Source organism: Canis lupus, chromosome 18 (genome assembly GCF_003254725.2).
Source record: "Canis lupus dingo isolate Sandy chromosome 18, ASM325472v2, whole genome shotgun sequence".
Classification (NCBI taxonomy): domain Eukaryota; kingdom Metazoa; phylum Chordata; class Mammalia; order Carnivora; family Canidae; genus Canis; species Canis lupus.
Genome location: NC_064260.1, coordinates 44826687 through 44853492, shown reverse-complemented (window position 1 = coordinate 44853492; position 26806 = coordinate 44826687). Strand labels below are relative to the sequence as shown.

General features: G+C 53.5%; 1 protein-coding gene across 1 annotated transcript in view; it reads right to left on the bottom strand.

The window, feature by feature from the left end:
• The window catches only part of ALX4 (ALX homeobox 4), a 45501-nt gene extending 19493 nt beyond the window's left edge, over nucleotides 1-26008 (bottom strand). Inside the window, exon 1 of the mRNA XM_025451940.3 lies at nucleotides 25481-26008. Coding sequence (XP_025307725.1) covers nucleotides 25481-25955 — 475 coding nt within the window. The 5' untranslated portion in view covers nucleotides 25956-26008. The remainder of the gene's footprint in view (nucleotides 1-25480) is intronic.
• Nucleotides 26009-26806: the final 798 nt, after the last annotated feature.

Sequence of the window (26806 nt, the reverse complement as noted above, 5' to 3'; positions counted from 1 at the left end):
TCTCCTTAAACAAAACAGGCCAGCATGAGGCCCTTTCATGCTATTTAAAGGGCACCGACTAAACCCACTGCTGTCCAAACAGTCGTGTGGGGGTAGGGGCGAAGGTTAAAGGTGAGCCATTGATCACGTCCCCAGCCCACCTCATCTGCCACTGGGCTCCATCCGGAGCTCAGCCTGGCCGTCCCTGGTTTAGCTCCGGGCCCAATAAATAATGCCGAAGGGGCAGCAGTAACTGAGGAGACATTTCAGGGAACGTGGTCTCACCGGGTAGAGGCAGCCGGCGTCCCTGCCCTTGGGGAGCTGCCCATCTGCGGAGGACGGCAGGAGGTGGAAGCTCAGGTGCTCAGGCCAGCCACCCGCAGGTGATGTAGCTGAACCCCTGCTCCCCAACACAAGCTCCAAAAATGTCTCTTAAAACACAGGAGGTCTGAGAGACTGTCACAGACCACGGGAGGGTAAGGAGACTTGTGGCCTACTTGTGTGTCCTGGATTGGGTCCCAGGAAAGGGACATCAGGAAAAAACCAGTGACCTCTGAATAAAGTGTGGGGTTTAGTTAACAGAAAAGAGAAAAGGGAAAAGACACACAAAAAAGTGGATGAAACATCTACATAGACACTTCACCCGGGAAGACATACAGGTGGCAAAAAAGCATGAAAAGACTCTCCACCTATCATCCAGCCTGGAAATGCAAGCTACAGGGAGAGAGCACCACGCACCTACTGCAAAGGAGGTGGAAAACCCGATGGCACCAGGTGATGACGGGGCCGAGGAGCAAGGGAAACTCCCATGTCACTGGTGGGAAAACCGAGCAGCAGTTACACGATTAGACACACGCTCCCCATGTGACCCAGCAGCTCCACTGCGAGGCATTGGCCCGGGAGACACGAAGACTTATTTTCAGAGGAAAAACACCAAACCTGCCTGCAAATATTTACAGCAGTTTTGCTCAGAATCATCCCAAACGGGAAACAACCTAAATGTCCCCTAACAGGTGAATGGATAAGCAAACTTGGAACCTCTGTGCAAGAGGATAGGACTCAGAGATAGAAGGAGTGAGGTATTATCCAGACAAAGGCATGAAGTAACTCTCAAAAGCAGCATTATGGTCTGTAAAAGAAGCCAGACTCAAAATTTACATATGTATGACTCCACTTATTTATCATATGACATCCTGGGAAAGACAACAGCCTGAGGATGGAGAACAGATCACTGGTTGCCAGGGGCTGGGGGGGAGGAGGGCTTGACCACACAGGGCCAGGATGGGGACCCATCCTGCACCCCAGCTGCGGTGGGGAGTACGTGAATCTGCACAGGAATCTGTGAAGATTCGAAAAACTATACACCCCCCGGATTTTAATTTTGCAGCACGTTATTGTAAAAATGAAAGGCATGTACACTATACAGAAAAATATGCAATTGTGTTTCAGTATATCAGAGAAAAACTCAAACCAAACCGAAACAAACCTAATGAACGAAAAGTTTGCATGTCTTCACCCAGAAATCCCACTTCCAGAATTTATCCTAAAGAAAGAATTACGGATGGGCACAAAGAATTAGCTGGAGAGAAGGTTCATTATATGGAAAAACCAAAAATAACCAAAATGCCCAGTAATAGGAGATTGGTTAAACAAAGGATGTTATTTTCATAAATAGAAGATCCTTCCTGATATTTATTCTGCAAATTGTTTCTTTCTTGGCATCTAGCACACATTATTGTGTATTTATTTGGGATATTTCCCCTTTGTTTATTGTCTCTCTCTGCCTTCCATAAAACGGGAAGTATATCTGAATATATTTGCTTTGTCTACCCCTGTCCAGTGCCTACTAATTGTGGCTGGTAGGCAGTAGGTGTTCAATAAACATTTGATGAGCCAATGAATGAAACCGATGTTCTAAAAGAACAGCATTTTAGCATCTGGCAGGATGTTCCTGTTATAGTAAGTAAGTCTCATCTTTAAAAAAAGGAGAATGGAGTATCTATCCTTAGAAAATTCTAGAAGTTTCCTGAGGTGGGAATATAGATATATGGGTTGATGTTCCTTTTATCTTTTCTGGTCTGAATTAATTTTCTATTTGTCCCACCATGAACAAGAATTGCTTTTATCATTTTAAAACACTATTTGAAAGCAGCAATTAAAATCCCAAATGATAGGGGTGCCTGGGTGGCTCAGTTGGTTAAGCATCTGCCTTTGGCTCAGGTCATGATTCCAGGGTCCCCGCTTGGCAGGAGGTCTGTTCTCTCTCTCTCTCTCTCTCTCTCTTTCTCCCTCTCTCTCTGTCAAATAAATAAATAAGATCTCTAAAAAACCCCCAAGAAGAATCCCAAATCATGATTGCTTTCATAGGGTGCTGGACTCTGCCGTGAAATTTTGGGAGGTGAGAGATGAGCACCAATAAGGGTGGGTGGAAGAAGAGAAGGGTAGGGATGCTTCAGAGAAAGGCCACTTTTGTGGTGGGGATTGGGCGCTGTCCTCACAAACTGGGTGCCCCATACCTCTGAGTTTTCTTGGGCACTGGAGGCTTCCAGACCACAGGCTTACGTTCACCTCCCAATGAGTTTCTCTGCTGTCAGGCCCACCACCCTCAAATACAACCAGACACGCACATCTGATTATAACGTGACCTTCTCTAAAGGCTTTCCCTAGCCCCCAGAGCTCTCACTGGGATTGCCAGATAAAACACAGGGTGTTCAGTTAAATTAGAATTTCAGAGAAACAGTGAATTATTTTTAATATACATATGTCCTAAATACTGCTTGGGAAATACTGAAAGTAAAAATTTTTCCTTGTTACTTTGAAATTCAAATTTAACGGAGCATTTTGGTTTTATTGTTAGGGCTTTTTTTTAAAAAAAATCTTGTTTAGTTTTTTTTTGTTTGTTTGCTAAATATGCCAACCTTACAAATCAGACTTACTGTGGTATTTATGATTGCCCAGACAGGACTAACGTCTGCCTGCTGTATAGACTTATCTCCTCTCACCCGCCACCTCGATTCTAGTCCCACAGACCCACTTTCACTCCCCCAGAACACCACACAAATATAATCATTATCCATGTTCCATATGGAAAAATGTTAAAAATCAATAAGCTAAGTGAAGATAAACCAAGAAAAAAAAAAAACCGTATAACACACACACATAAACACACACCCAGGGGACACAGTTTTTCCTACGCCTTTTTTTTAACCTAACACAATATCCAGGACATCTTTCCATGCTGTTCTCTATTCTTCTACCATCACATCATTTTTAACGGCTGCATATTATTCCGCCAGAAGGACAAGCTCTATTTAGCCAATCCCCTACTGCTGGGTAACCGGGTTTCTGATTGTTTGAAATTATAACAGGCCTGCGATGAACATCGTCATAGTTAAATCTTGCGTGCCTCATGGTGAATAAGTTAGAAGAAGCTCCAAGAACTAGAAAAACTCAACTGGAGCCTATTCACATTGGAAGGTCTCTGATAAACACGGCCAAACTGTCTTTCGGAGCCACGGCGGTTCCTCAGCTACTTGCATGCCTGCCTGCTTCAGGGCTAGTGGCGGTCATCGGGTTTCAAAAATCTTTGCCAGTGTGATAAATGAAAGTGAGCTCTTAAAAAAAAAAGTGAGCTCTTGTTTGAATTTACATTTTTATTACTAGCAAAGTTAAATCTTTCCTCTGTTAGATTCCTTCTTTTGTGGGTTGCTTTTACCGGACTCCCAAGATTCAGGGCAAGGATAACCCCTGGACTGGACTTATCTCTTGAATACTAATTCCTTGCTTTCCAGTGCTTGTGTATGTACCCGCCCTCCCAACCCTCCACTCGAGTGTGAGCAGTCCAGAGCAGGGCCTCCCTGAAGCACCGCTGGGTCTTGACCCAGGCCTGGGCTCCTGCTGCCTTTGCTCGTTCTGTACGTCCTGCTGGGGGGTGACCAAGGGCACTCATAGGGGAGGGATCCAGGCCACAGGGCTGGGCTGCAGACCCAGGAGGGCCTTGATCCGTCAGCGCACACTGCTGTATGGGGTGGCTGTGGCATGGGGGCAGGAGAGTGGGATGAAAAACCCACCCAGCCACAGGGCAGGGCACAAAGGACCAAAGGTGACCCTGCTGCCACTATGGCCCTGCACAGACCTTTTGGCTTCTCTGTGTCCTCATTTCAACAAATATTGCCTGGCTCCCTGCCAGGGAGTGGGGACGGAGTTATGGAGGGGGCACTTCTCCTTGGGAAGTCACAGCTGAGGAGGGGTCCCCAGGCCCTGGGACACGATGCTCAACCACAAGGCGAGTTTCCTGGTCCCCTGCCTGCTGGAAGGTTCCAGAGCCCCACTCCCAGCTGGCCAGGATCAAGGTTGCAGTTGCTCCTCCTGCCACCAGGAGGCACTGCAGTCCCAACTAAGTTCCTTGGGGGCAGAAGGTGGTCCCCAGGGCCCCCAAGCCTTGCGGAGGTTTCTGGAAGTTTGCTCCAAGACCAACGCCCCACCTGAGAGGGTTTGCCAAACAAGCAGCTCTCTGGCCCTACTATGTGTCTGCCACTATCCTGGCACCACAAGGGGGTCACAGCGGAGATGAACGAGATGCGTCCCTGCCCTTCCCCACAGAGCACATTTCCCCTCCAGTTCTGGGGGTTCTCACGTTCTCGACTGAAATCAACCCCCTCAAAACTCCCACACGGGGGCTCTCATGAGAGTCCTCACTCCACAGAGACACAGAGAGACAGGACTCCTTGAATGTCACCAGCAACTGAGTGGTGGCTTATTTCCTAAAGCCACCTCCCTTGGTGGGGACCCTGGGGAATCTGGGTCCTCCAGCTGCTGGCGAAGGAGCCATGCAAAGGCCCCCCCAACACGCCTGGTGGTTTCTCACCCAGCTGGCTTTCTACGTTGTGGGCAGATCTGTTGCCAACTCGTCTGTGGGTTCTCCTGGATGGGGGCGGGGGGCATCACAGGGGCAGGGGAAGCAGCCCCCAACCGCTGCGCCACCCGCACACAGAAGCTCTCTTCGTCCTTTTCACACTGGCTGGGGGGTGGTCTTCTTGGGGCCCAGAGGCTGAAGGGGGCTGCCCAGGGCCCAAGAAGGAAAAGGAACTAGCAGCGCGCTTTCCCGAAAAACCAGTGACTTGGCCTTGTGCTGGACCCACGACCGGGACATCATCCATCAGGCCACCACCACGCAGCCACCATGTGAAATGCATCCAGAACCTGCAGCCTGTGGGAGTTAGTGGCTCATCCAAGAACCTACAAGTGGTCAGAGGCAGAGCTAGGGCTCTAACCTCCTGCCTGGGGCATCTTCTCTGCAGGACAGAGAAGAGCCTCTGGGGGGCAGAGGCTCCATGCAAGGCTGGGATGGGGCAGCCAGGAGATGAGGTCAAGAGGAAAGAACAAGATCAAGAGTCCCAGGAAGCGGCTCCTCTCAGATGCTTTTCTCACCAACCGTCCCACCTTCAGTGCCAGCCCCAAGACAACTCCTTCGAACATCTGGGATCTCAAATGGGGACCCATGCTTTTCTCTTGGGACCTCAGCTTCGGGGTCTCCTCCATCCCCCAGCCTGCACCCCATCAATCCTCTCCCCAGCACACTGTCTTGTTTTGCATTTGTTCTCCTCTAAAAACGGAAGGATTCAGAGGAAGGGGTTATGTGTGTGCAGCTCCCTCTTAAGCAGTGTGCAAGGAAACAACATGTATGTGTGTGTGCGTGTAAATCACTACATGCATGTATATGCAGAGAGCCTGCAAGAGGGGTTGGGGATCACACAAATACAGAAAGACTTGGTGCAATAAGGACCCGCAATTCTTTGTCCTCTGCTTCTAACTTTTCTCTTAGTCTGAAACTGTGGCCAAAGAAAAAGTTTTTTTAAAGAAAGAAGTATGTGGATCATGCTGTATTATATATTTGAAAATTGCTAAGAGAGTAGATCTCGAGAGTTCTCATCCCAAGGAAAAAACTGTATTGCAACTACGGAAGGTGACAGGTGTTAGCTAGACTTACTGTGGCGATCATTTCTTGACATATCCAAATATCAAATCATTATGTTGTAAACCTGAAAATGATATAATGTTCTATGTTAATTATACCTCTATTTAAAATTTAAATTAAAAAAAAAGATTAGGACTACAAAAAAAAAAAAAAAAAAAAAGGATGTGGGTGTGAATGGGAAGAAACCACCTTACACAGGAATCACCTTTCTGAAGGCAGCATCAGTAGGGATTTGAACAGGGCGTGTGAAGGAGTGTCCTTGGCAGCCACTGCCATCCCCGCCTTCACAAATGGGCCTGCACACCGACAGCAAAATCCCAAGGCAGATGTCAGCTCTGGGAATGAACCTTGCTTCTCCAGCCCTCTGAAAACCCTCACTTCCACGGAAGCGCCTGGTGACCCAATCGGAGCACATGATTTTTCTAGCAGCATTTCTAAGACCTGTAGGAGGCATATTTTGTTAGCCGGGGTCAAGCTACCGTTGGAACTTAAAAGTAAAAGAAGTACTTTATTTTTTGAGGCCATTATAATTTCACCTTGCTTACAACTGATATGAATGAGTGAGGTTTCCTTGTCTCAAAAAAAAAAAAAAAAAAAAAAAGGAAGAAAAGGGAATTATAAGAAAGCCTCTGACAATAGCTAAAATACGTGCATGGCAGATGAATGGATAAGCAAACTGTGGTCTCTCCCTACAATGGAATATTATTCAGCCTTAAAAAGGAAGGGAGTTCTGATCTATGCCACAACATGGATGAACCTTGAGGACAGGCTGATACATGAAATAAGCCAGTCACAGAAAAGCCTCTGCTCCTGTGAGGTACCTGGAGTGGTCAAGTTCACAGAGAGGGGGCCCCTGGGTGGCTCAGTGGTTGAGCGTCTGCCCTTGGCTCGGGGCGTGATCCTGGGGTCCTGGGATTGAGTCCTGCATCAGGCTCCCCACAGGAAGCCTGCTTTTCCCTCTGTCTATGTCTCTGCCTCTCTCTCTCTGTGTGTCTCTCATGAATAAATAAATACAATCTTAAAAAAAAAAGTTCACAAAGAGAAAATGGTGGTTGCCAGGGGCTGGGAGGGGGTGGCAAGTTAGTGGTTAGTGGGTATAGAGTTTTGCTTTTCCAGGATGAGAAGAGCTCTGGAGATAAATGGCGGTGATGGTTGTACAACATTATTCACATATTTAATACCACTGAACTGTGTACTTAAAAATAGTTCAGGTGCTAATTATTCCCCAATTAAAAAATGGTTTTAAAATGGGGCACCCGGGTGGCTCAGTGTCTACCTTTGGCTCAGGTCGTGATCCTGGGGTGCTGGGATCAAGTCCCACATCAGGCCCTCACAGGGAGCCTGCTTCTCCCCTGCCTGTGTCTCTGCTTCTCTCTGTGTGTCTCTCATGAATAAATAAATTTAAAAAATATTAAAAAAATAGTTTTAAGAACTATTTTATGTTACAGGTCTCTTTCATCACAATCAAAAAATTGGAAAAAAAAAAAAAAGTAAGTTCCCTAGCTAGTGTTCCTTAGGGTCTGTGTGCTGGTTTCGGCTCACTCTACCCAGGGCTAGGTCCCCTCCACCTCTCAGCTTCCACCCCCAAGTTCCTTTTCTCATCATCTCTTGATACCGTGTCTGGGTTTGCATCTCTTCACGCCCTCATCACTCGGTCCACTCAGGTGTCCATTTATGGACCATTTCCCCTTGGTCGTGGCCTTATGGAGAGGACAGATGGGTAACAGTGGCTAATTGTCCTGGGGCCCAAGGGCAAGAGCCCTGCATCCTGCACACAGCAGGGTCTATAAGAAGGATGGTCAGTTTTGCTTGAAAAGGTCCAGGGAGGCTTCAGTGATGGTGTGGCCTTGAACTGAATGTTGAAAACCAAAGACATGCTACATTTTATGGTAAAACAGGACACCTCTAACTCTCAGGCCAGGCAGGTCCTAATTAATTACCATGGAGGAGTCTGAGACGGGAGTCTCCCCCCAGGGCTGGGGACAATAATAAAAACAATCACATAATTCCTCTGAGTGGTACCAACCCATCCACTAATTTCATGAAAAGCCCAATTATGATTGAACACTCTTGATGTTTGGTATGGTGGGGTGGGGGTCTTGACCTTAGCCAGAACTCACCCCCTGCCCCATTAGCTGTTCCCCAAGGACATTGAAGTTTCCTGGCTCCTCCCTTCCAGCCCAGCCCTAGTCTCAACCCCAAGCTCGGCCTCCCATGGCTGGAGGAGACCCTGGCACCTTACAGGGAGCTGGCCTGGCTGGTCGAGTCACTGCCAGAGAAGCAGAAGGAGCCTCCCAAGCCCTCCCCTCACCCCAGCTAGAAGCCCCAGAGCTTGGGGACCACACGCCCCGCCCCCCCCCCAACACCTTACAGGGAGGATGTGGAGACTCTGGGCCATCCCACAGCCTGTTAGGGGAAGATCTCCGTCTCCCGACTTCAAATCAGCCCTGTGGTCTGTCTGCGTTTTGCTCCTCTCCACCTCCACCAAACCATACAGCCTGGGGCTTGTCCCTCAACATCTCCCACAGAGCCCTTCTGAGCCTCCATCCCTCCTCCATCCCTCCTGACCAATAGGGAGAAAGTCTGCATCCCCAGCCACCCCCACGGAGACACTGAAATAGCACTTTTCAGACCCAAGGCAGGCCAAATGGAGAAGCTTAAATCCTGCCCCAGGCGAAATGAAATGAATGAGAAATCTTTGGAGTCAGACAGACTTGATTTCTGATTTTGCCATTCATTTACTTCACTCACTCACGCACTCATTCATTTGTTCGTTCGTTCATTCATTCATTCATTCATTCATTCACTCAGCAACATTTCTGGAGGACCAGCTCTGCGCAAAGTTCCCGGTGGTGGAAATACAAAGCCTGATTAAGAACTCCTTCCTTCAAAAGGCCCACGGTCGTGAGGGAGGCACTGATTACAGTGTAGGGTGCTGGACAGAGCTGGGGCACCTAGGCAGCCCTCAGGGGAGGGGGATATTTTTAGGGGCCAATCCAGATCTCTATAAAGCAGGGGCTTTGAGGCAACAATTTGATGGCCTGAAGCCACGCTTTGCTAGCACTTAACAAAAGATGAGGAAATGTCGGTTTTCCCTACCCAAGAAGTGGAGGGAGTTCTAAATTTAGTAGGTTATGGGGAAGGCTCCCAAGCCAGCTGTGGCTCTGCTGCTGAAGGGTGTGACTTGGCCTCTGTGTGCCTGGGTCTCCTCACCTGTAAAGTGAGGCTAATACTGTCCACACCCCAGAACGTTTGTGAGTTTTGAATGAAGCAGAGTGCAAGAATGCATATCCCTGCCGGAGACACAGCATGCTCTCTACCAGAGGGAGTCCTCCAGGAGAAATTAATACAGTGGCTATTTGGGGCCAAGTCAGGCCAGGGCAGCTGCAGGAGCCATGCCAAGTCACCCCACCTGCACATGTCCCCTTGTGATCAGGGCCCACTTCCCACATCTATAACAAAGACTGTCCATGGGCTGAGATGCTTGAAACCACAGTAAAAACGAGATGTTAGATTTATTTTGTTCAATACTTACTTAAAACTATAGTTTTTTTTAAATTTTTTTATTTATCTACGATAGTCACACACACAGAGAGAGAGAGAGAGAGAGAGGCAGAGACACAGGCAGAGGGAGAAGCAGGCTCCATGCACCGGGAGCCCGACGTGGCATTCGATCCCGGGTCTCCAGGATCGCGCCCTGGGCCAAAGGCAGGCGCTAAACCGCTGCGCCACCCAGGGATCCCCCTATAGTTTGTTTTTTAAAGAAAGACCTTCCATAAATACGTTTTAGCCTAAGGTACATTGCAACGTGAAGGCACAACGGAGAAAGGAGAATTGTAATTTTAACCACTGCTTTGATGACAACGTTCGGGTCAGTTGTAAACTACTTATAAAATCCTCACTCCCCCGTACGCTCTTGGTGACATCTGGACAACTTGCCTAGGCGGGCACCCCAATGTTTAACTGCTCAAGAATTTGTCAGTGGGAACATCCAGTGCCTTCCACCAGCTGTATCATCCGAAAGGCATCCGGGGTGGGCAGTGGCAAGAGGGGCCATTCCAGAAATGTACCACTAGCTGCTGTCACAGAGAACTGAGCTCGCTGATTCAGGGCGGGGTCGGGCCCCTTGAGCTGGGTGAGCCCCAAGTCACCTTCCCAGGCTGGTATCACCACCTCCCCATGAATTCCCTGCCATACTCTTCTTTGAGCTTCCCTAAGGGCCCCTACCAATCAAATCGCTCATCACAAAGCATCGCAAGAGAAGAAGGGCAGCCTCTGTCATTGGATGGGACCCTCACCAGAGGCAGGGAAGGCATCTGGCTGTGCTCCGTCACCCATGCTGCCCCCAGCGAATACCTGTTGCACTGAATTAATCTTGTTAAACAAATGAACGTCTCAGCGGAAGGACCATGTGGGCCTGCAGAGACTGCTTCTTCCACCAAAATCAAGGGTTTTCTTTCTCCAAGTGTGTTTATTCAAACCTAAAGAATCATTTATAAACTGAAAAAGCAAGAAGATTTTTCTCCCCTTGGGCAAGAAAGGAAAACTAATGGCTGAATTCATTGTAAGCCTGCCAGTTAGTGTTCTGAGGTTGATAAAGATGGATAAGATTATTCTATTTCAGCTTCAAAAAGTTCCACCTTTGGGCAGCCTGGGTGGCTCAGCGGTTTAGGGCTGCTTTCGGCTCAGGGCCTGATCCTGGAGACCTGGGATCGAGTCCCATGTCAGGCTCCCTGCATGGAGCCTGCTTCTCCTTCTGCATGTGTCTCTGCCTCTCTCTCTCTCTCTCTATGTCTCTCATGAATAAATAAATAAAATCTTAAAAAAAAAAGTTCCACCTTTATAACTATCAGATGGTTAAGATTTCAAAATTTCTAGAACATACTGGTGTCTAAGCTGTTGATAAGCGTTTCCATCTAAATGGCTGGAATTTGGAAGTAGGTAAGTATCAATAATCCTCAATATTCCAATATTTATGTGTTGGTTGAAGAATGGTCCTTTCATTGACCTCTGCTCATCGGGACTGAAAAAAAGTTTTCAAAGATGTCTCTGCTTTAAAATGGATGGTGTGAGGGATCCCTGAGTGGCTCAGTGATTTGGTGCCTGCCTTCGGTCCAGGGCGTGATCCTGGAGTCCCGGGATCGAGTCCCACATCGGGCTCCCTGTGTGGAGCCTGCTTCTCCCTCTGCCCGTGTCTCTGCCTCTCTCTCTCTGTGTCTCTCATGAATAAATAAAATATTAAAAATAAAATAAAATAAAATGGATGGCGTGGGGGCGCCTGGGTGGCTCAGTGGTTAAGGGGCCACCTTTGGCTCAGGTCATGATCTCGGGGTCCTGGGATGGAGTCCTGCCTTGGGCTCAACGGGGAGTCTGCTTGTCTCTCTGGCCCTTCCCTGCTTGTGTGCTCACATGCTTTCTCTCTCTCTCCAATAAATACATAAAATCTTTTTAAAAATAATAAAAAATAAAATAAAATGCATAGCATGCATCTTCTACCAAGAAAACCTTAATCTGCAGAGGATATGTGATGAGCTCATCTCTTTTCTACCTGTTACCACTTCTTGGGAGATGAAACATCCCATAAAACAGTGAGAATGTACTTTGTGTAGCGTAAAGCTGACTTCTGTAGATCTTTTCCGAGGGGCTGAGTCCCATGGGGCTCATTAGGTAAAGCCAGAGTCAGCTGCCTGTCTTCAGGGAGGAAGCCTGGCCCTCACTGTCCACCCACCTGCCCCAGCTCAGGAAACTTTTTTCCAGGTTAGCAGTTCCCTTCAACCCTGGTCCAGGCACTGATGCTGAACCAACAAGGAGGCTGGTCCACATGTGGTCAGTTATCATGAGTTTGGGGGTGGAGTTTGCTTGGCTCCTTCCTCACCCATGGAGCTGCTACCACAGATGGGGCCTTGAGCTGGGCTGGCCTGGTTCTGAGGATGACTCTGGAAGCAGGAGGGAGATGGGGTCTGTGCACCTGCTACAGTGGTCATCATTGTAGTGGGTGAGGGGAAGACTGTGCTGCATACTGAAAACCTGCCCCTGGCACACCCCACTCCACAACTTACTGAGCTCTCCCCCATGACTGATCGTGCCCGATGGGCTCCTGGGCATGAGGTCGCCAAGGCCATAAGCATTAACCTTATGGGCAAAGGAGTGGAGGAGGAAAAAGTCCCTATGGCTTCAGGACATCTGGGTTCAATTCAAGCAGAGCTGCTTGTGCACCTGGCCCTCGCTGGTTCTCCACCTCTTCATCTGTAAATTAGGAGTACTAATACCTCCTGAGGGGTTTGAGTGCTAGAGCCCAGTACAGGCTTGGCCCATGGGTGATGCTCACCACCACTCCCCTACTCACAGATGGGTGAGCTGGGGCCCAGAGCAGGTGCAGAACCTCCCTGACAGGCCCTGAGCCTGACATTCTCTGTGTTCAGCCCCGAGCCCACGCAGAAATGAATGCACTCGAATCCCACCCTTGGGGACCTCCTGGTCTGATGCTGTCAGACGAACACAGAGAACAGACTTTCAGAAGCGGAAGAAAGAAAGTTATGTTCCAGCTCCTGATGCCTGAGTACAAGGTACAGCAACCTGGGGAGATGCAAGCTGTAGGTTCTGAGAGGTGGGGGGTGCCCTCCTTCTCCCTCCTTGACCCTTCCCTGTCCTGTCCCCATGCTAAGGCTGTCGGCCAGCCTCTACTCCTTGTATCACTCATCCATATTTTAAAGGATTTTGTCAACCACCCAGTGTAGATTCAGTAATCATTTGTTCAATTTCCAATCTGATTTATCCAAGTCAACTGTAACTACCTATCAAGGTTTCTGATCAGCCTTGCATAGTCAGGGTTCCAGCAAAATCCTTGCAATAATAACAGCTCATATTTATTGAGCACTTACTCTGTTCTAAGGACTGTTCTAAGCTCTTTACCTATATTATCTTATTTAATTTTCATGGTACTCCTAAAAGGTAGGTAGTAGACTTAGCCTCACTTTACATATAAAGAAGTTGAGGCAGAGAGGTCAACTTATTTGCCCAAGGCCCCTCAGCTGTACAGGCTGACATCTGTTCCCAGGTCCTGACACACCAGCTTCCCCAAACCAACGGCATCTAAAGCTTCGGGCTGCCTGTGAACCTAGTCGTGGGCCGCACACAGTTGCTACATGATTCCAAGAATACCAGGGAGTGTGCCTGTTCTCCGTCTTGGGGCACCCAGTTGGGACACCAGGCTTGAGCAGGTCTATGTCTAGTCACCAGGGCTGGGGCACTGCAAGGTAAGAGGCCCCGGCCTCACAAGGGAGCCCCCTTAGCAAATCCCTCTCATGGGAATCAAACAGAAAATAATTAAAGATACAGGGCCAACAGCATGGAGCTGGTTTGGGGTGGATGGGGGCTTGGCTTCCCTCTGGGAGTTCATCCCTGCTCCACCAGAAGGGGGCACTGGGATCCTCTTACTGAATGAAGAGGTACCAGATTGGGGCTCTCAGGAGTCCAAATGGAGTGTAGACCCTAAGAGCACATGAGAGTTTTCTCAGGCCACGTCCTCACAGGAGGGTCAGCTGACATACTTGGTACTTCTAAACTTCCAGGGGCCTAGCCAGAGGCCAAAGTCATAATTCTGGCACTCTTGCCAATGGCTCTGCCCTCCACCCCTTCTTACCCACTCTGGTTCCTGGAAAACAAATGTGTCCCTGAGCTGGATCTCTTTGGCTGGTTAGTCATTAGCTTGAAGGAAAGGGGGTGAACAGGATGACTTTTAAGGTTCCCCATATTCTGGGATTCCGGACTTCACCTCAGAAGGCCATGCCAGGGACAGACAGACAAACCAATGGAACAGAATGGAAAGCCTAGCAACAAACCCTCAGATATATGGCTAAAGGATTTATGACAAAGGGGACAACAAGACCATTCACAGAGAAAGGACAGTCTTTTCAACAAATGGTGCTGGGGAAACTGGATATCTAACTGCGAAAGAATAAAGAGTTGGATCCTTACTCAGAATGGACCTCAACGTAAGAGCGGAAACGATAAAGCTCCTAGAAGAAAACGCCAGGGAAATTCTTCACGACACGTGAGTTAGCGATGATTTCTTGGATGTGACATCAAAAGCACAAGCAACAAAAGACAAAAATTGATAGACTGGATTTCATCCAATTAAAATCTTCTGTGCATCCGAAGGACACTATCCAGAGAGTGAGAGACAACCCCCAGAATGAGAGAGAATATTTGCGAATCATGTATCTGATGAGGGATTATTCTCCAGAACCTGTAAAGAACTCCTACAGTTCAACAACATATAAACAAACAACTCAACCCCAAAAATGGGCAACAGACCCGAATCCTCATTTCCTCAGCGAAGATCTACAGCTGGCCAGACACAAAAGGACAGCTACTGTGTGATTCCGCTTCCATGAGGCACCTACTCATCACGGAATGGTTCGCTTAAAATGGTTACAATGGTAAATTTTATGTGCTATTCTGCCACAATAAAAAACTATCCCTTAATTAGGGAGATTTGGCATTTTTATAACGGCCATGTGAGTAGCACAGAGAACACTCAGCCTGGGCTCTGGGCCTCTCCCTGCGATGCCCAGAGGCCTCAACGGGCCAGGCTCGCTCCTTCCCAAACACCTCGGGTCCTCTCCCAGCTAAAGCCCTGCGCCTGCTGAGCCGAGGCTGCCAGTTCCAGCTCCTTCAGCGTGAGCGCCTCTTCGACCTCCCCAAGGCCACTTCAAATGTCCAGACCCACAGAGTCCCAGTCCCTCCACACTTTCCCCGGGGACTCTGGCTCCTGCTCCTCCGGGTCCCTGAGGTCAGGGGTCAGCTCACTCACTGCCAGATGCCCCACACCTCCCTGACGCAGGCTCAGGCCTGTGGGCATTTGTGGACAGGAGAGGCCTGGGGCGGCCAGCACACTTCCCACAGCGGTGTGTTTATGCCCAGTTCTCTCTACAAAGGGGGAGGAGGGAGCCCTAGGCCTCTCTGTCCACACCATCCGCCCCCCCCCCCCCCCACAGAGCCTGGTGCACTGTGATCATGGCTGTCCCCCCAGTGCTGACTACACCACACCCCAGGCTCAGGTCTAAATGCTTTTTCTTGTCTGGGCTGTGAGCTCAAGAGGGCGTCCTGGCCAGAATAGAGCACTGTATCCCTTATGTGTGTGTGTGTGTGTGTGTGTGTGTGTGTGTTTGGGGGATGGGTCTCAGGACCGCAGGGGTGTAGGCCAGGAGGACAAGGGGCCCAGAATGGGGGGCAGGTGGGAGTGGGGCCGCAGGTAGGAGGGCCCTAGCACTCACTGCAGAGAATGGGGAGACCTGGGGACAAGAGTCAGGTGGGGAGGGAGGGTACTCATCTCTCTAGACCTGGACCCTGGCTTGTGACCCCTGAGGTGACAGCCAAGGGGAAACAGTGGGGCAAAGGGGTGTCCCTCCAACTGCGGAGTCTGAGAGAACTCCAGGCTCCTACAAAATAGGGCTACCCAAGGCCTCTCTGCTCCCACACCCCGCGCTCTGCAGGGATCCCTGTGGGGAAAAGGCTATTTTCCACCAGGGTGCCAGAGAACTGGAAGTTGGATTTTCAACCCAGGTCTGGATTCAAAGGCAGGAGGAATGAAGAGAGAATTAGAAAGACTGGCTCACTGTTGGTTCCTTGCAAGGTCTTCAGCGCCACCCTGCCCTGACCAGAGTTTCTGGTACGTTCCTGGGGCCTCTGGAAACTCAATGAGAAATCCCTAATGCTGGTTTGGAGCACCTGTGTACCTGTGTCCTGCTGCCCTACCCACCCCCCAACCCCCAGCCGCCCCTGTTCTCACCGAAGCTTAGCAGGACACATGAACAGGTGAAGAAGCTGTGCCCATGGTCAGAGTCAGGTCTGGAACTCTGACCTGCTGAGCACCAAGCCCACCCTTGACCTCCCCACCCGCTGCATCCTCCTATGTGGAGAAGGGAAGAGCTCTTTGGAGGCCACATCTGTAAAACCCAGTCTTCCAATCTCATAGGGTTAAAGTAGCCTCAACTCTAATCAGGATCATCCTACAAAAGGATGCTTTTCAGGCTCTCGGGGCCTCTGGCCATCAGAACTTTCTTTCTCCCTTCCTAGTAGTCTCACGTAGGGCAAGGTCCTCGATCCCTCCGAGTCTGTTTGCACCCGTGAAGTAAGGATGGCAGGAGGATCTATCTGATGGGGGCAGCAATCGACTGGGGTTCAACGAAATCACACACAAGATTTGGTACATGGCCTGTTGCATGGACAGGAGCACTCAGGACTCGTGGGTTGTCACACCGTATCAGCAGCACAGAGGTTCTGTCCTGACCACTCAGGCCCCTCTTTTTGCCTCACAATCCACCAGACTCACCTCATTCTTGTCCCTGTCCTGCAGATGAGAAAACTGAGGCAGGGAGCCAGGCCAGGCGCCCCAGACTTGCCCTTTGGCGGGTCGGACTACCCTTCTGCTTCCAGAGGGGCCTCTCTCAGTACAATGAATCGGCCAGAGTGGTGGGGCCCCGAGGCCATCTGAGGATCCTGGAGGAACCATTCACCTCTCTCCCGGTGCCTCAATCCCAGGCCCGGACTAGCACAGAAGGCCAGGGCCTCAGAAATCGTCTAGTGTCATGTGGGGGTTTTACAGATGGGAGACTGAGGCCCCGAATGGGGACCTATGTAGGGAAGCTGTTCGCCTGTCTTCCCTGCTCCTTCTCGACAGTGGGGGCGTGAAGTTGTTCCAGCTCAGTTGTCCACCCATGAGGCTGGATGGTGGGGCCACAGAGCAGACCAGGGAGATCCATGGACACTGAGGGGTCCATACACCTGGGAGGCCCCAGAATTTCCATCCCCATTCTGAAACCTGATTAGAACCCCCCACTTCCCTGCCATTATTTGCCATACCCTAGTGCCCTCCAGGGTGGATAGTGTGAGGGGGTGGGGCTCTCAACCCTTCCCAGCAGAGAACTTGACCATGCAGGATGTACCTGCAGGGACACTACCTCTCTGCACCCTCACATCCCCACATTCTCCTCCCTCCCAGGAAAGACAGGCCCAAAGGCCTCAATTTATAAATGAGAAGATTGAGTGGAACCATGGAGATAGGGGACAGTTCCAAAGGCACATTTCTGGGCAAAGCCAAGACTTGAACTCAGATCTCTTGCTCTCCAGAGAAGGCTTGGAGGGAGAAAAGGAGGACGAGGCAGCCTGGAGCTGTTCAGCTACCAGAGAAGATCCAGAGAGTCCATGACAACTTCTGACTTCCCCCAACATCTCTGAGCCTTCCCTTAACTGGGCAAGGTTAGGCTCACCTGGGAGTAGGGGTGGCAGGACTTCTCACTGTGTACAGCCCCTCCTGCCATGCATGCCCCACTGCCTGAGTTGGGGCTTCCCCATCCCAGTACCAGCTCCAGTGAACTGGACTTGCCCCAGTTCCTCCCACTCTAGACCTGCAGGCAGGGGCCACGTCCTGTGCTTCTCAGAATCCCCCACAAGGCCTGGTGCAGTGACGGCAAAGTTTGAAGAGCAATGAATAAGTAGAATCAGCATCTCAGTCCCCCTGTCTTTGAAACAGGACATTTGAGCCAGCAGACATCTGGTGTCTCTTCCAACACTGGGTGGGACACCCTCCCCAACAATGCGATCCGCTGTATATGGTCGGGGGGGAACCAAGGCTCCTGGACATGACCAATGCCCCGGGCCGGGCAGGTGGCCCTTCGAGAGAGAGGGACATTGGTCATGTGGCCTCACCAAACTCCTTCAGGCATGCACACGCATGGTTTCCACCATTCGGGGAAGAAAACTTGTCCTACAGAGCCTTGCATTGATCCGGAGTCCCAGCCAAGTCACAGGTGGGATGAGTCCCTGTAATCCCACGGGACCTCCACAGTACTCTACTGTTGCCCTGATTCCCCAGGCTCTCACGGTGGAGTCCGCCTTTTTCTCTCAGGGGAGTGGGGCTGCAAGCACCTGCCCTATTTGAGGGGTGAGTGTGTGACTCACACAGTGAGTGTGTGACTTACTGAAGGGGTTACGGCAAAGGGAGAGGGTGGGCTGAGCCCTGCAGATATTCCCTCAACCCCTTCCTCATCCAACCCCAGCAGCAGAAGGAAGGAAACCCAGTTGTGCTTTCTGCCTTCCCACTAACCTGCCTACAGGGCTCCACTTCTCTCTGGGTCTCAGTTTGCTCATCTGCTAAATAGGACCTGCAATGTGCATGAAGATGGCATCCACGGTGGTTTCTCTTCCACAGTGAGCTACACAGAAGGTATATTTGAGAGCGAGGGGTTGGAGGAGGCCTCTTGGTGGTGTGGGTGGGCTTCGTGGACCCTGCCAGGGACCCAGGAAGACTCCAGGGCTCTGCATCTACCGGCCACACGGGGACTCTCCTGCCACTCAGTGAGTCAGCCTTCGGGGGGGGGGGGTGGGTGCGATCGGTGGCTGGGCAGGCCACAGGCCTTGAAGCACAGGCGCTCAGTTGCTGTGTTCCCACAAGTGACTCTGGCAGCTGACTCTATGCCTGCCACAGGAGGCCTAGAGGGGTGCCCCTAACTGGCACAGGTGCTCCCCCTAACATGAATGCAGCTCCCCCGCACAGGGTACAGCGGGCACAGGCACGTCTTTCACACAGGAGGGCACATAAGTTAGTCCACATGGCCATACCTTGAAGCACATGTGGACGGCAGGACCCAGACCCAGCGACTATGGGCGGGACACATGCCAGCTGAGGTCACGCTGGGCACAGTCTCATAAAACCCATAGCTGTGCTCCAGCACACTCTGAATGAGACACCAGTTCCCCATCATCCCTCCAGCCAGTAAACATTGATTACGCCCAAAGATAGGACCTAAGCTATAGGACAACAGGCAGGCACTCTGTTCTAGGAGAAAGTCTGGCACGTAGTAGGTGCTCAGTAAGTGTGGAGACAGGGAAGATGAGTGGAGATAGGGGACGTGAGCAGGCTGGAGGAGGGGCTGGGGAGCCCAGGGCCTCTGCTGCAGCCTGGCCATTGTGGGGCCAAGCCGCTCCCCAGTTGGCTCCTCTCCATATTTTTAGCCCAAGCCTGGAGTCTAGAACCTGCATTGAACCAGGGCCCTTCAGGGCCACCTGCCCACTTATCCTGGACTGCAGCTCACTTTGCCCCTGCGCCCTTTAGCTCACCTCCGGGAACCCTCAAGACCCGTTTCTGCTTCCAGGGAAGCCTTTTCTGTCCATTCTATCCAATCTCTCCCTGTGAGAAAGTATGTAAAGGGGAGGGGAGGGTAGGGAAATGGGGTGAAGGCCACCCCGGACTGGTACTGTCCCAGAAACCCCTAGAGGGCCTTTGGAAATTGCCCAAACTCCTGCGTTTCACAAATTTGGACCCTGGGAGGGCCTGGGGAAGGGGCTTTCCCAAGGCCACGCAGGGAGTAGAGAGCACAGCAGTGGAGACCATAGGCGGTCTACACCCGATTGTGCGCCCTGCCCTGTGCACGGGTGCCACGCTGGATCTCAGCATCCTCGCCCAAACCCCAAGCCTTCCACAGACTCTCAATCTTCTCCGCCAGGGCCCTCGGAGCACGCAGAGAACCAGCTGCTTTGCCCCAGCCTGAGTCGCCAGCAGTCCATCTGCAAGGGCCTTGGGGCTGCCGCCCACGCTCCGCAGCCCCCAGTTTGGAGGGAGAATCCGCTCTAAGGCAATCTGCTTCCAGAATCCAAAGAAGCCCGCGCAACTCTCCCTCTTTCTGGAACATGCAGCAGCGCCGGAATCCAGCAGCTCAGAGCCTAGGTGCGTACTGGAGCCCTGGCAGTGAGGTGGCCCGGTAAGACAGGTATTTGGGCGGGTGGTAGCGCCTCAGTCTCTCTCTCTCTCTCTCTCTCTCTCTCTCTCTCACACACACACACACACACACACCCCACTAGTATTTCCCAGTAAAACCTTCCTTTCCAAAAAGGCGCTTCGGGTGCAGTGGAGCTCCGTGGTGATCTTTCTATCTGTCTCTCCAGCCAAAATCTGAAACTGCTCGCTGCCGCGGATCACCACCCAAGTCCCCAGGCTTTGCTCCTCTGAACCTCCCCTCCGCCAAACCTCAACTCTCTTCCCACCGCTCCCTCTCCTCCTCGGTGCCGGCAGTGGCGCCTGCGGGGTTGGATGGGGATAGAAAAATGATCTTTGGTAAAGTAATGAATGCACTAGGCATGATGGGGGGCGGTGGGCGGGCCTGGGGTCCCCAGGACACTTCGCTGGACACTGGGGAGGCTTCTATCGCACCACTGAGTCAGCCTTTGTAGGGAGACCGGCTGTCAGGCAACAGAGCATTTGCCGATCCAGGCTCCCTGGACCCCTGACTGGATGAGGAAGGAGAATCTTGCAAGGACGTGGGGGTGTGGCCCATTTGCACATTTGTTAGCCAGAGATGGCTCTAGGGGGCTGCCGCTCAGGAGGGGAGGTCCCTGGCGGCCACGAATAACTGTGATCCCAGATAAGCACCCGCCTGGGGCTGGGAGGGATTGCTGGCTGGAGAGAGGTGCCTCCTCTTTCCGCAAAAGGGCACAGTTTGGAAGAGGGACCTCTTCTCACTGGTCTAATCCAGACCAGTCCCAAGGGCGTGGTGCCCAGGGCCGCTGAGCAAGGGGACCCGGTGTCTTAAACCCTGAATTCACTGAGCAGTATCAGCACGGAGCTGTCTTGGTTTCCTAATCTGATGGCCCGGCTTGTCACTTTAGCGACGCCGGAGAACCCGTAGCTTCGGGAGGAGCACGTGGCCAGATGGCGCCTGGCAGGCTGCGTCCAGACCCAAAACCCGGCTCCCACCGCCCCACCCAAAACAGTGCCTGGGCCTCGGTGGGGGGTAGGGGGGCGTGGGAGCGGGCTTAGGGTGTGGGGAGCCAAGTACTCTGTCACAGAATCTCTCCCCTACTCCCATTTCCTTGCAACAAAATGCCTCGTACCACCAAGCCTGGCATTCCCCCTTCCCGGACCCCTGCACTTGGGGGCCTCGGGGGCGCTCCTGGCAGGCAGTTTTCCCCGCCGCCTGCCTGCCTGCTGCTTTGGGCACCCTGGGCTGCGGATGAGCCCGAACCCAGATGGAGCGCTCTCGCTCCGGACTCCAGCCTCCCCTCACCTCCACTGGTGCAAAGGCCACCGTACTTCCATTAAGTATTTCAATTTTCCATCAAAACAAAGCCCCGTAAGCGGAGCGGCTGGAAGAAAGCGGCTGAGGCCCAGATAAAGGTATGTCCCCGGAAAAGTGTGCCCAGCTGCTCTCCAAAACGAAAGTCCTTAGGGACTTTGGCGAAATGTTATGCACAGTATTTTAACGCGTTTTCCTACCTGGGCTCGGTTTTGCAGCCTGCGCAGCCCAGGGCTTGGGCGAATCCGGGGCAGCCCGACCGCTGCAGCGAGGCCACCTCGTTTTGCGTTTTGCAGTCCGGGTAGTGCAAATGTCCCGGCAGATGGGGTCACCCTATTCAAGAAACACCCCCCACCCCCCGCCCGCCGCCCCGGGCGGGGGGTGGGGGGTGGGTGTCTCCAGCTCTCTGAAGTCTTTTCTGAAAATTTCTTAAAACAACTCCCCCAAAAAAATTTCCCCCAAAATTTTCGTCCGCACATACGTGTCTGTATCGTGATCCCGGTGGTAGTTACACGGGTGTACACATACGGAACAATTCTTCGAACTTTCCACTTAGCTGTGTACTGTGCTGAACGTGAATTATAATAAAGAAAACTACAAATCGATTGATTTAAAATACTAAACCTTTCATCCAGGCCTTTGGTTTTTCGTAGTTAAGGTCATTTGCGGCGGACTTTTCGCGTTGCTGACTGCTATGGAAATCAACAAAGGACTACATTAAAAGCATTTTCCTTCTCTGCTCCCTCCTCCAAAGTTGACCAGGGTCGGCCACCGCACAGCTCCCCAGGCTGAAGTTTTCTCTCGCCCCCGGGTTCTTGCCTGCTTCTCCCCTGTCCCTTCCTCGCTGTCTTATTTTCGGCTTTCTCTCCTACGAAACCGCACGCTGATTCTTGGACTGGCTTTGACTACGACCCCGGCGGCGTTGACACATTTGGTGGTGTGTGGATCCTGCCGGTGCGGGGACAGAAATACCCTTAGCGTTCACACACTGCGTCTAATTCGGCAAACCGGGACGAGGCCCTCGGCGGCGCCCCAGGGGTCTCCGGCCTGGCCCGGGTCTCCAGACCTTTGAGCTGTGAGCGCTTCTTTCTTGGGGGCGGGGGGCGCGATGGATGGCAAGGTAGCCAGCTGCTAGCTAGCAACGAAAACCTGCGTGCACCGAAACGAAAGCGAAAGAGGAGGGCGCGGGGCTGCTCCCCGAAGCTTCCCGGGGCGCAGGGCTGGGGCCTGGGGCTGCGGCTGCTGCGGCAGCGGCGACCGGGACTGGGGGCGAGGGCGGGACTTCTCACCCCGCGACGAGGAGGCTCCTTGTGCGACTGAGAAAAGTCGGGTCTCCAACCTGGCGTGTCTGCTGGGGGCCCACGGGCCCAAGGACTGGCCAGGGACCAGCAAGGACTTCGCAAGGCTGAAGTGCGCACCGGCCGGAGCCCAGCGAGGCCGAGATTGCCGCGCGCGCACCCGTGGGTCGCATTCGTAGACTTGCAATGATCTCCGCACCCGGCGCGGACTGCGGGCTCGGCTGGCTCCCGGCACTTTAGTACTGATGGGGCAACGGAGGCCCAGGAAGCAGTAGGGACGCCAGCGGACTTAGAGGGGTTCTCACCTCCACTTCGGGGAGCTCCGAGAAGCAGGAGGCCGGGCCCTGGGGGACGAGAGGCGGCTTCTCCGCCCCGCGCGCTCTCAGCGTGGCCCTGGCGCTGCCCCCAGGCCTACACCTCGCTGGGCCAGGGGCGCTTGGACACGCGGAGAGTGGCTCCCCGAGGAGCTCTCCGGAGCCTCGCCTCCCGCTGATGCAGTTTGGCAGATCGAGAACTGGGATTCCCAGCCCCGGGAACCAACAGAGTCCCGAGGGAAGTTGCAGGGTCCAAGCTACCTGCCGTCAGACCGCAGCAGCCTCAGTCGAGCCTATTGCTGAGGCCTTGTCTGCTTCCGCCCGCCCGTTCCCTGAGCTCCTGGGAACACCCTAAGGTTTTCTCGTTGAACTCCATTTACCCCCTTTTGACCCCACACTCTCCAAGTGTGGCGGAGATCTGCCACCAAAGTGTGCCTCAGTTTCCCTGCTTGCTGGCCTTGGACAAAGCCAACTCCAGAGGCCCTCCTCCCTGCCTCTGTAAAGGGCGCAGCCCAACCCCTGGGTGTCTTGGTTTCTCAGCTTGGACTTCATGTGCCTAATCTTTCTGCAGGGGACAGAAATCTCCTCCTGGCCAGGGAAGCTCGGCTGCTAGGAGAAGAATAAACAGAGCTGTTTGTTGTTTGTGGCTTTGCCCTGAGCAGTGCCTCCATCTCAGGCAGCAGGGGAGTTGGGGGTCCTGTTGCTGATTCTGGGCTGCCTTTTGTCCTGCAGCCTGTGGCTTTGCCCAGAGCTTGTCCTCAGAGCATCCGCAGGTCCCCAACAGCACAGGGGCTTTTAGGGGAAACCTGGAGGAGACTAGCCGATGGCTCTCACAGTGTGGGGGGTGGGGGGCACTGACTACCCAGTTATCTCTATGAGGAAAGGAGTTTTAGAGGAGTCACTGGTTCAACTGGTCAATGCAAGTGGAGGAAGGGCCAGGCTGGTGTGTGGGAGCCCAGGAGGGCTCTGAGAGGGTGCCCAGAGGGGGCCATCCCTTTCCTCTTCCTCCTAGACCTGAAAACATTTTCCAAACAAGAGGTTTGGAAGCAGCTAGAGACCTCTTCTTCTGTAATGTCTCTTCCTCTTCAGAAGCCTCACTGGGGAATTTCTTTCAAACGTGAAAATCCATCATAGTAGGAGAGAAAGCCTATGAGGCCCTGGGCTTTGCACAATAGACCTCCATGAGTCCTCCAGGCCGAGAATTGCTCCCACCTAATAGTCTCCAGTGACAGGGACCAGGAGGGGCCTGGGTAAAGCAGGGAGGAGGGAGCCTGTGTCTGTAGCATGGGCAGGCAGGTGCCTGCTGACAGGAGCTGACAACCCCTTCCTGCGCCAGTGTGGAAGGAGCACCTGTGTGGAGCCGCGAATGTCTGTGATCTGAGTGCCTGATCTCATTCCAACGGGAAGGTGGGGAGGAAAGGTGGAGGAAATGGGGAAAGGCCACTGGATCTTTCTAAATCTGCTCTCAGGCCTGTCCTGTGGCTTTGGAAGTGTGTGACTTTGTGTGAGGCCACATGAGTGAGTGTATTTGGTGTGTGACTATGTTGGTTCACGAGGAAGAGGTTGTGTGTGTGCTTGTGTGTGTGTGTGTAGTAGTCAAGTGTATGATTGTGTAAGTATTTGTGTCAACAGCCACTAATGAACTAGTTCTGAGCCTCCGCAAAGCTAGTGTGAATATTAGCAAGTGTCTGCCATGGGCTGTTTTCCTATTCCAGCCACCAAGGCCTCCACCATGTCCCATGTCCCATGTCTGTCCCCAGTCTTGGTGTCTCTCCATCCTTCCTGGACTAGAACAGCCAAAGCCACTGCTGTGTCAGGACCAGCTCATCTCCAGGGCCCTGCCTGAATGCCAAGGCCTCAGGGAGAGTGTGTACGCAGGGCTCCTAGCCCAGAGAAGATATTTTACTCCTTTCTGGGTTTCTGTCTGCCAGCTTGGGGCTTGTCAATCCTGATTCAATGGGCAAGAAGGCCCAGGCTCCCGAGCTGCTCCGGCCTCAGGCTGCCCTTTCCTCCATCATGGTTGCTAAGCTCCAGGGGCGCAGGCCTACGTCCCGCCTGCAAGCTCAAGGGGGCCTGGAGGTCATTTAGGCCGCGGGCTCCCTGTGGGCCCAAGTCAGGACCCAGAAGCTTCCCTCTTTCCCCAGTATCGCGCTGCCTGCAGCTCTGCGGCTCCCTGCCTCGCTGCGGGTCGGTCCTTAACCATTGTTGCGAGGCCAGCCAGGTTCGCGAGGAGAAACGCGCCGGGAGCGCCCGCGGGCCTGCTCTCCACGGCGAGCGGGGCTTGTAGGGGGTGTGCGTAAGGGAAGAACTCGGGTCTTCGGCGGCTCCAGGCGTCTAGGGCCCCGCGCCCGGGCGGCATCCGGGGCGCGCTCTGCCGACTGCGCCCCGGGCTCCCAGCGGGCTGGGCACCTGCGACGCTCCCACCTGCAGCACGGCCGGGGGAGCCCCGGGGCCTTCGGGGAGCGAGGCCTCGGCAGCCCCGGAGCCCCGCGCCGCCCCTGTAGGCCGCCGCACGCCGCGAGCCGGACGAAGCATCCGCTTCGGAGGCGGCCCCGTGAGCAGCGCTAAGCCAGCGGGCTGGGGAGCCGGCGAGGTCGGGGTCGAGCTGAGCAGCCCGTACGCTCCGAGGCCCCGGCGTAGGGAGATGACGGCGGCGGGACGGACCCCAGGGTCCCCTCGGAACAGTCGGTTCCTATTTTCCGACCCGGAGCCACCCAGCGCGGCCCCGCGCCTCCCCGGCGCGCAGCGTCCGGCCTCCCGCAAGCCGAGGGGGCTCGCGGCGCTCCGAAGCCCCGGGCCCGGGCTCCCCGGCCCTGAGCGCGCCGCACGTGCACTCACCGTAGCAGGGGACCTGCAAGGCCGCGTTGTGTCCGCCGCTGCCCTCCTGGAGTTTGAGGCTGCCGTCCGGGGGAGTCTTGCAAGCGCCGCGCTGCAAGTAGAGATGCGGTGGCTGCGCGGGCGGCTGCGGCGGCGGCTGCGGCTGCTGCGGCTGCGGCTGCTGCGGGGCCGGCGGCTGCGGCTGCGGCTGCGGCTGCGGCGGGAACTTGTTAAAGGAGCCCCGCGCCCCGGCGCCGCTCTCCAGGGGGGCCGCCAGGTCCTGCTGCCCCGCGCCGCCGTAGCGGGCCCGGCTCTTGGCGTCTCCGAAGCCCTGCCCTTTGGTGGCGGCCGAGAGGAAAGTTGTGCCGAACTTATCGCCGCCGGGGTATGCCCTAAAAGGCGATGAGCCCTCCCGGCTCTGCGACACCGGGCTGTAGTAGGCGTCCATGGCAGCAGCCGGCGACTCGCAGTAAGAGACACAAGTCTCAGCATTCATGCCTGGCCTGCGCGGGCGCGAGCGAGAGCGCGAGGACGCCACCGCGCGCCTCGGCCGGGAGTTTGGAGAGGCGAGGAGGCGGTGGCCTTGCGCGCCGCGCGGGCCTGCTCCGCTGCCTCCTCCTCCCCTCCACGTCTCTCTCTCTCTCTCTCTCTCTCTCTCTCTCTCTCTCCTCTCTCTCTCTCCTCCTCCTCTCTCTCCCTCTCTCCCTCTCTCCTCTCCTCCTCCTCTCTCTTCCTTCTCCCTCCCCGCAGCTGGCCCAGGGAAAGAACCGAGGGCTGTAAGAAGATTCAGATGTTTCAGAAAGTTGACCAGATCTCCCAAACCCTCTTAAGATTTTAAAGTGGGAGGGGGGAAAAGAGGGAGAGTGAATTTTTCACCCGCCCCCCCCCCACTCTCTCCTTCCTTCTCTCCTTCTTCCCCTCCACCCGCTCCCCTCTCCCTCCTCTCCTAACGCCCTCTGCTCCTCCCTCCCTCTCTCTTAAGGAGATGCTACTAACTCGCTCGCTGGGGATTAAACCCGGAGGCGCCGGAGGGCCTTTCCGATTCTAGATTCTAGGCCCCAGGGAGAGGTCACCCGACCCCCCCCCCCCACCACCACCACCAGGATTCCTGAGACCAGGCTGAGAACTGGCGGGTCCAAGCTTTCGCCTTAGGGGAGGAGGGCATGCAAGACTTTAGCGACAGATGAAAAGAAATTAGAAAAGAAAAGAGAGAAGAAACAAACAAATAAAAAACAACACCTAACAAGTTTTCACTTTCAAAGTCAGAAGGGTTGCTAGCCTCCCCTTGCCGGTGGGTCCTTTGGACACTTCCCTTCGAATTTGTCGGCACAGCTTTGGGCCTTCCCA